The following is a 10,281-nucleotide window of genomic DNA, read 5'->3' on the forward strand; positions in this document are numbered from 1 at the left end:
GAGTTGGATCCAGAATCAAAAATGCTTTGATGCTAATTTAACTGACTCCAATGTTTGGAATCATGTCTGATTTTCGTTCCACTTCTCACGTATGCACCACTTTTTATTGGTCTTTCACGTGTAATTCCAATAAAATTGATTCATGTTTGTGGCTGTAATGTGACAAAATGTGGAAAAGTTCAAGGGGGCCGAATACTTTTGCAAGCCACTGTAAGTCCCATTCCCTGTAGGCCAGAACTCCTGCCAGAGTAAGATTGCTTCCCTTTTTATGGAAGCTTTGTGTGTTTTCCAGACTTATGGAGATCTCACTTATTTACGTTTTTTTTTGTTGTTGTTGTTGCCATTTTTGTCTCCCCCCATGTGTTTTAGTTGATCTAATCAGCCAGTATTTAAGATTCTGTTTGTGTTTCGGTTGTTTGGTAGTTTTTTTTTGTTCATTTAAGTTTGATTTTGGTTCAGCAGTTTGCTGTGGAGCTTTATAAAAAAGTTTAGTTTAGTTCTGTTAAGTTTGACTCCTTTTAGGACAAAAAACTCTTATTTGAATTTTTGTAATGTTTTGTATTACTTAAGCAGAATTTTACTGTAATAAAAACAGTGTGATGATGAAATGATGTATTATACCTCTGGCCTTTAGCTATATTGGTATATTGTTAAAAAATATATATTGTTTGAGGATTTTTGTTCTACGATTTTTGAAGTTTTAGTTCTTTTAATTTTTTTCATGTTGATTCCCATTTTGATGGCACCAAGGAGATTAGACTCATATCTTATAAGTCCCCCCTTCTGTTTCAGAGGTTTCAATGTTTAGTTGCTTCTTGATTTGTTTTCTTGATTACATTCAGAGGAATTTTTGTTCACCCAGGGGTTCATATCTCCCTAATTTCCTCATGTGTGTATTATGGTAATACAGGAAACTACAACAATTTTAATAATAAACATTTAAAAAACAAATTTGGAGGATTATTATTTTTCTACTAGTCTTAAAACACATCTTGTAAATTTTCAGAGAAATATAGACATTAAATTTCTTGATTTCAGACTTTTAATCAAACCATGCTTTTCACTCACACACAATTTACCAAATACAATGATTGTAATGGTTTTAACACTTGAACCAAAACTACACTTTCAGTGCAGTGGATGTCTAGCTCTGGGATTGTAACTTTTCGTTGAGAGAGTCATTTCCAATTTCAATGATGTTTCTCAGGGCGTTCATTATTATGGCATCAATGGCAGGATTCAGTTCTGTTTCTGAATGGTAGTTCTTCACTGGAAAAATAGAGTGAATAGGGGTGCCCACACGTTTGCTGAACTGCTGAATCTAAATAAAAATTAAAAAAAATAAAAAAGTTCAGAAATTACTGATCAAAGATCAGGGTTGTTAACAGAATTACAAAAAAATATGATAATTATTTTGACAGTTTAATTATATTGCATTTCTGTATAAAACTGTATTAAAATAATATACCTTTTGCTGCAGAGATTTGCTCTTGTAGACATCTGTCACATAATCGTTTATCTCAGGAAAAGCCTCGTCAATTTTGGTAAAAATTGCCACTTGTGGAATCCCTGACCAAATACAACACAAATGTTGGGTGAATGGATTGTGATGTGAGATAAGTGCTTCCTAACACTTCTGGTTGTACATAAAAGACTGTGGTCTATGAGGAAGACTCGTGAAAAATTTGATAACTTCTAAATGACTGTGATTACGACTGTGACTGTGATTTGTGAACTGTGATTATAACTGTGAATCCAAAGACCAGGTACTTGGAGCTGCTACGTTAGCACATATAAGTCTGATGTTGGCGGAATAGAACTGACAGTTGAGATAATGTACAGGATATACAAGGGGAAACTGTGGGTGTTTTAGCAAAGAAACTGATACACTGTGGCTCCAATTGCTCAGTGTAGCCCTCTCTTACAAACTCTGGTTTAGACTCTGAGCTTACCTACATTCTGCAAATCTCAGGTGGGTTATGTTTGCTTCCTGTTTGTATGTTCTGTATGTCTTTGTGCCATTTGCTGTTGTGAAGATAGCTCACACTTGTTCAATTCTTTCATTTTCACTTACAAATGCTGTATAATACGGTGGCCCTGAAGTGCAAACCACAAAAACAAATCACAAAACGCACAACAAATTGAAAAGCGCAAAAACAAATCTCTTAACGCAAAAACAAATTGAAAAGCGCAAAAACAAATCTCTTAACGCAAAAACAAATTGAAAAGCGCAAAAACAAATCACTTAACGCAAAAACAAATCACTTAACGCAAAAACAAATTGAAAAGCGCAAAAACAAATTCACTTAACGCAAAAACAAATTGAAAAGCGCAAAAACAAATCACAAAACGCACAACAAATTGAAAAGCGCAAAAACAAATTGAAAAGCGCAAAAACAAATTGAAAAGCGCAACAACAAATTGAAAAGCGCAACAACAAATTGAAAAGCGCAACAACAAATTGAAAAGCGCAACAACAAATTCACTAAGCGCAAAAACAAATCACAGAACACACAACAAATTGAAAAGCGCAAAAACAAAAACCAAACCGGAAGAGGTAGGTACCAATGCTGCAACAACAGGCATCACTGATTGGATGATGGATCCGGTAGCCTTTTGAACCGGAAGTTGTTCTGTTCGGAAGTTTGGTGACTGCTCTAACAACTTTTTTCCACAACTTGGACAAAACATGTTGGCTGTATCCCAATTCAGGGTCTGCAGCCTTAAAGGATGCATTTTAAGGCCGATTACGTCACAGCGGCGCGCCGAAGGCTGTTCCAATTCAAAGGCTGCTCGAAATGCGGTCCTCAAATTCGGCCTTCATTTCCCTGAATTTTAAGGCTGTGGCGGGGTAGACTTCGTGGCCCAACATATTCCACAATTCATAGCGCGGCAGTCACTGTGGATAATTTTGCCGCTGACGGCAGAAGCGTAGCGGCCGAAGAGTAAACTGTTAAACGTAAGTACTGAATATGATGTCACTTTTTTATGTGCAAATGTTTAATAATGAGGAACATTAAAACATTACTGTTGGCCAGATGTCGTTATTTGCCATTAGCGATGTTTGTACTTTCAACGTTTACTTTGTTTTAAAGCATTTAAAATATAATAATACAATAGTTGACCTTAATCCTACAGAGAATGTGATGATTTTATGGATAATTAAAGTCAGTCATATATCCACAAACACAACAAGCTGAAAGTCAGTGATGCTGCTCGGTTTGCAGTCCTGAATATCACGGCACAAGCAGGATTCACTGCACTGTTAATGTTAGCTATGTTATATTGCTGCCTCTGTTCGGTGGTGTCGAGCCAAATGGACTTTAACGTGTGCTTGAACGAGCTGACGGTTCACTCGTTAAGCTGAAAGAAAGATGCTTTAATCACAGGAGTCACACATGCGTCCACTGGACCATCTGGGACTCTTCTTGTTTAGCACTCATAATAACACAAACACTAAATCCTCCTTCTCTTGTGCTGTTTTGTAGCAGTGTATACACCTGAGACTGTCACCTGTCTGTCTGTCCTGCACTCTCTCTCTGTTTCTTTCTCTCTGATTGTGGAATAAAAGTATGAACATGTGCTTATAAGTTACACTTGTGTTTGAATCCTGCAGCTTATCACACATTTGATTTCCATGTGTGACAACTGCAAGTGTCCAGAGTGAGGACAGACTGAGGGACCCACTGCTGCACATCATCTGTGAGGCTTTGCACCCCTGATGATCCACCAGGACAAACTCAGCAGTGTGTGAGGAAGAGGAGGAGGAAGAGCCAGCAGCAGCTGACAGATGGAGAGAATAGACAGACTGTTCCCTGTTTGTGAAGGACTGCTAGGAAAGTTTAACATAACTAATTGTCTGTCCTGAATCATTATTAGGTAATGTTCACATAATTTGATCATCCCAGTGTTTTCAGTGTGGGAGAAAGTACTCAGGGCCTTCAAGTTACACACTATGAAAGGCAGCAACAAGTTTAATATTCAGAAACCTAAAGTATGTATCAGCAGCAGAATGGAGCTAAAAATAAATGTTTGTTTCAGTTCTATGAAGCTTTGAGTATTTTGGATTAGTAGCACTACTGTGTTTGTTGCATCATATTGCTGTAATTGTTTATATGCTTTATATATTCTGAGGTAAGTTGATCTATAGTGTTACATCATATTCTATAAGGATGTTATGTGTTTGTAGACTTTCTGCCCAGTTTGACCCATTTAGCAGAAGTCAGTCTGTTTAAGGCTCTGATATCTATTCTGTATGACTTAAAGCAGTTATGACATGGTCTGATTTTCTCACCCAATAAAGGAATATTTAATATATCAGTCTACTCTTTATTTTATCAGCAACAGTTATCACAGCTCGTACATTTTCTTTTTACACATATATGTAAGCATTGAGCCAAATTTAGTAATGCCAACATATTACACGGACAATATTTGTCTCTTATATATAATACATCTACATATACACTGTCAAAGATACTTGTCTTTGAGTGAAGATTTAATGTGATAGGACATATAAATAACTGCAACTTGAATCTTTACTGAAGCTCAGTAAACATGAATTTCACTCACATGTGCTGTACCAGTGTACCTGCACATGTGATGTGACAATAGAAGTTATTTGATTTGAGAGTTCAAACTCACTGCTGTAATAACTTATGATTAATAACTATAATATTGGCCATATCATATTTACACTGACTTTAGTCTCATGAACAACATTAGCTAATTGTTATTTACTAGCTAATCTTAAATGACTGTTCAGTACAGATATGAAGGGCAGCAATCATATTTTACAGTCCTGTGGTCTCAGCCTCAGATACTTATTAAATCACACAAAGCTCGTGTAGAAACAAACACACGAACAAAATATGTTCTCCTTCATTTCCGTCAAAGCTGTATGAAACGTTTCCAGCGGTTGGTGTTATGGTTGCTAGGCAACCTGGGCAGCGCGACGGAGGCTAGACCGTCCCATTTCACAAGCCTCGCACTTCCGGCCTTAGTGGTCTTTGAGTACGCGGCCCTTGAGGATCGTTGAGGCTGCGTACTTTAGGGCTGCAGACCCTGAATTGGGATCCGTCGACTGCTCTTTCTCATAACCACGTTCGGCAGAACAACTTCCGGTTCAAAAGGCTACCGGATCCATCACCCAATCAGTGATGCCTGTTGTTGCAGCATTGGTACCTACCTCTTCCGGTTTGGTTTTTGTTTTTGCGCTTTTCAATTTGTTGTGTGTTCTGTGATTTGTTTTTGCGCTTAGTGAATTTGTTGTTGCGCTTTTCAATTTGTTGTTGCGCTTTTCAATTTGTTGTTGCGCTTTTCAATTTGTTGTTGCGCTTTTCAATTTGTTTTTGCGCTTTTCAATTTGTTTTTGCGCTTTTCAATTTGTTGTGCGTTTTGTGATTTGTTTTTGCGCTTTTCAATTTGTTTTTGCGTTAAGTGAATTTGTTTTTGCGCTTTTCAATTTGTTGTTGCGCTTTTCAATTTGTTGTTGCGCTTTTCAATTTGTTTTTGCGTTAAGTGAATTTGTTGTTGCGCTTTTCAATTTGTTTTTGCGTTAAGAGATTTGTTGTGCGTTTTGTGATTTGTTTTTGTGGTTTGCACTTCAGGGCCACCGTAGTATAAGGCAAAAACAATCTTCTGTTTTGATGAGCTCAAGCAAGATACTTAACTATAAAATAAGTATTTCTTAAACCTCTATTAACACACTCACATACAATGAGCTCATAGCTTAGTCATTATATATGTAAATTTGTATCTAATTACTTTGTCAATCACATTTTGCATTTATAAATTATATACTAAGAAAGAATAATGCTTTAAAAATAAGGAATTAAGAACTGACTAATAGCTTAACAGTGTGAATAAGTGTTATTCTTTATTGATGGGTGTTTGCACGGAAATGACAATAAACAAAAACAAGTAATGATGGCTTATATTAGATTTTTTAAGGCAGTTAGTTCCCATTGTAAAAAGAAGAAACAGTGATTTTTGCTCACCCAGATCACTGGCTTCATCTCTGACATCCTGCATTACCTCCACAGTGGCATCATTCATCAGAGATACAGTGTTGGCATCAACAACACAAACCAAAACGTGCACTTTGTCGTTCTCAGTTGGAGCTCTGTTGTAGTATCTATCATCTTTTGACAGTTTATTTTCAGGGTTGAACTAAAAGATAAAGTGTAAATATAAAACAAATAATGTAAAATGATGAATTACTGAAAAATTACCAAAATAATATAAAGATCTTTTTCTTTTAACTGAATGTCAGAATTTTAAAACTGCCGAATTTAAAAAATAACTCTACCTTGTAACCATCATTTATGCGACCCTTCAGTGCCTGTTTGACATCTTTCACATGAATTCTTCTCTGTCTTCTGCTGGTGATTTTGAACCCCGCCATGTCATTTAGGACAAAAGGGTAAAAGGTGTTTCCATTCCGGATCCTGTAGGTTCTATACTGTGGATCACATATGAAGAATAATACATTTATTTATTTTCACATTCAAACGCTTTGAGAAACAGGTCCTATAATGATAATAAATTCAGAAGAATTTTGTTATTTTCATAAGTTGTTGCCAAAACAGCATCACCCCTGGGTTAGTGGAATTCCATACCGAAACTTCAAGGTGAAAATTTTGTAAGTTCCTATTTTGGCCTTTTGAAACCAGAAGTGGTGAGCAAGGGGCGAATCTGATAGAGAATCTGGCACTGATAGAGTGCCACTACTACGAGAAAGCGGCATTTGTAACACAAGCTGGTGATGGGGGAGAGGCTAACGAAATTAGACAATAATAGCTATTGTATCTAGTAATATAACTAATAATAATAATGTAACTGATAGGATCTGAACATGGTGCATTCATTTGGCAGAACATAAGACTATACAATGCCAGGTCTCCACCACATGTTAACTAGGGGTGGGTTTTGATAATCTATTTATCGATCGTGATAGCGATTCATTAAAATCCTGAATCGATTTTTAATATAAATTTATTTTCCCCGAAACGCCAGAATCTCAGGTTAAACCTCACAAAATTTCAACAACTACCAAACAGCTAAAACAGTAAATGAGAGCAGGTACACGGATTCTGCACTATGGCGTAAACACAAAGCGCGGACCTGCCGACAGATCAGAATCAGTGAGATGTTGCCTTTCTCACCTGACGGCAAGGACAGGGTCGGGGCTGAAAGCCGACAGCTCGCTGACTCTGGTGTTTTCGGCGGGTCACGCCTTTTTTGCGCTGATTCTAAAGCTATTAGTTTGATCTCTCTCCAAACAATATTGACTGAACCAGCTGCAAAAGAAGATCCAAACTACGGTTCACATTTGGCTTCACATAAACATTGTCATGAATTCCCTTTTACTTTTGCTGTTTTGCTTCCACCACGATAAAATCACACTTCATGCACAGCTCTCTCTCTCTATCTGTCTGTGTCTCTCTCTCTCTCTCTGTCTGTGTCTCTCTCTCTCTCTCTTGCTCTCTCTGTATACTTCAAGAACAGTTTCCTGTCTAAATATAATACCCACAAGTCTACTGTTGTTTACAGCGCTGTTGGCCGCTGTTTTTTTCCCTTTTACATTCTTCCAAAAAGAAAACCTAATTTCTGCTGTTCAATACTGAACAAATTTAAACTTTTTAAAATTATGCAAAATGCAAAACACTTAGCCGTGTCTCTAATAAAACCACTGTAACGTCAGAGGTAACGTTCATATGTTGATTAATGGTTTTCTTTCGTTTTTGATGTACTGCAGAATATTTTTATAAAATCCCAGGCCAGGAAAATCACCTTCATGTTTTTCTGTGTTTTATCTTCAGCTACTTTGACACAAAAGCATCTGCTGTGACGCTCACACCTTTGATAAAGTCTTGCGAGTGTCAGCTTCCTTTTTATAGATACAAAAATATGTAAATGCACTGATCTGAATTATAATCTGTCTGGTACGGGAACTGCTCTGCCTCGGACCGGAAGGCGTTGCAGAGGGTCGTGAAAACTGCCCAGCGCATCGCCGGAGCACCACTTCCTGCCATAAAGGACATCTACAGGAAGCGGTGTCTGAAAAGGGCTGGGAAAATCATCAGAGACCCCAGTCACCCATCACATGGACTCTTCACCCTCCTGCCCTCTGGGAGGCGCTACAGGAGCCTCCGGACTAAGACCACCAGGTACCGGAACAGCTTCTTCCCCACAGCTGTCAGACTCCTGAACTCTGCCTCCTGACATCTGACCCACGTTAAACTCATGGACTGAACATACACACACCCACAACCACTAGCACTTTATCACTATCACAATTATCCTAACTGCACTACTGTATAGTTCTGTGTGAATATCATTCTGCACATATGATAATTTTTAATCCTACAACTGTTTATAACTTGCATAGTTCACATTTCTGTATAACTGTATATCTCAGATTTCTGTATAGTTTTTATTTCACATTTATATCCTGTTCATAGCCTGTACATAGCTTGTACTCACTACAGCCTGTACATACTTATAGTTATAGAATATTCATAACATACTTCACACCGTGTACATTATAACATACCATAATAGACCCATTTCTGTAATATACTTACACATCTATATTATTGCTAATATATATTGTAATATATCTATATCACTAAAGCACTTCTGGATGGATGCAAACTGCATTTCGTTGCCCTGTACCTGTGACATGTGCAATGACAATAAAGTTGAATTCTATTCTATTCTAATTCTATTCTATTCTAATATTTCTGACTGTCTGAGGCAAAATTTCCCAGATTTAAATTGAATCAAATCGAATCGTGGATCGAATCGATTCTAGAAATCAGTGGCGATACCCAGCCCTAATGTTAACTTGGCATACATGACAGTAAAACATAGATAAAAGCCTTCACCAACTTGCACATTCATGGATACAGCCAGATCACTGCTCTGGCTACAAGTTATTTAGTGAGTCACATATTCACTGTTATTGGCATAGTTGTACTCTGTCCATACCTCTTTGGTGCAGCTGGTACCAGATATGTTCTCCACCAAAACCTCACGATGTACTCTCTTTTGTAAGACAGTGTTTACAGAATTGATGAAACTAGATTTTCCAGCTCCAAATGGACCATAAAGGAGGATCCTAAGCTTTTGTTCTTCAACCTGAGGTTTGTAGTTCTCCACAAAATGCTGGTCAGTTGGGTTCTTTCTGCTCAAAGGAAATATTATATTATCTCACACCTTAGATGGAAAAAATGAATTAACATGCAACAACTGGATAGTTCACTGACTAAATAGAAGGAATACGGTAAATAAAATGTATTTTTTTCCATGAGCTTCACTCACCCAAAGTTAATTTGCCTCCATGGGTTTTCAAGAACTGACAAGAAACAATTTAAAGAGAAAATAATGTCAATGTATAGTACATTTTTTATTGGATGACAACTCGTATGATTATAGCTTTTGAATAAACGTACGTGGAGATGGAGGAGCTGTTTTTGAAGACGAAGAACCCATAACTGAAACATGAAGTATTTACTTAATTCAAAGTTTAAATAAATGATTTCATTTTTGCTTTGGATTAAAATGAACCTACCTTTGCTGGACAAAGCCAGAATGTGAACCTATCCACAGTCTTAAAGTCTTCCAAATCTGTTTTTACTTTCATTTTTACAGAACACGTGACTTCTAAGAATCCCCCCGGTTCACAGGTTACTTTCATTTTCATCTTGTTTATAGATAACATAAAAACAGCAACATATTGATGTTTCCACTCTCACGTTTACTGAAAATGTTTAATCTTACAGACTGACCAGGTGCTGTGGTCAGACTGATTACAGATGTGCTGTGTCACTATCTTAGTGACTTATGGAAAATGATAAAATTTTAACTGTGGTTTTTCATTTGGTTGAGTTTGATATACTTCCATCATATAAAGTCATGTATCCACACAATAGGTTCTGAATTATTACAAGCTGCACGTCTCTCTGGAAGCTCTTAAGACACGCCGGAAAGTTTATCAGAGGGCAGTAAAGACTGCCCAAAACTCCTATTTTTCTCAACTAATTGCTATTAATTGACATAACCCTCGTGTTTTGTATAACACCATAAATTCTGTGTTAAATGCAGAAGATCATTGTGAGTGTAAAAATTTGAGATTGTCATTTGTGATATGATATATAAAACCATTGCTTGTATGTGTTTTGATAAAATGTTTCTCCTTATTAGGGTTTATAATCAATCAATCAATCTTTATTTATAAAGCACTTTTCATACAAAAAATGTAGCACAAAGTGCTTT

At 36.9% G+C, this 10,281-nt stretch overlaps 1 protein-coding gene across 1 annotated transcript; it reads right to left on the reverse strand.

Annotated features, from left to right (window-relative positions):
* Nucleotides 1–1,057: 1,057 nt before the first annotated feature.
* On the reverse strand, nt 1,058–9,643 carry LOC134624129 (interferon-induced protein 44-like). Its single transcript, XM_063469108.1, has 8 exons — nt 9,578–9,643; nt 9,459–9,500; nt 9,328–9,361; nt 8,995–9,190; nt 6,311–6,463; nt 6,000–6,171; nt 1,469–1,569; nt 1,058–1,321 (listed from the first exon to the last, which is right to left on the reverse strand). The coding sequence occupies exons 2-8, from the start codon at nt 9,496–9,498 to the stop codon at nt 1,145–1,147; spliced, it is 873 nt and encodes a 290-aa protein (XP_063325178.1). The 5' UTR covers nt 9,499–9,500; nt 9,578–9,643; the 3' UTR covers nt 1,058–1,144.
* Between the last annotated feature and the right edge of the window lie 638 nt (nt 9,644–10,281).

This window comes from Pelmatolapia mariae, linkage group LG3_W (assembly GCF_036321145.2).
Source record: "Pelmatolapia mariae isolate MD_Pm_ZW linkage group LG3_W, Pm_UMD_F_2, whole genome shotgun sequence".
Classification (NCBI taxonomy): domain Eukaryota; kingdom Metazoa; phylum Chordata; class Actinopteri; order Cichliformes; family Cichlidae; genus Pelmatolapia; species Pelmatolapia mariae.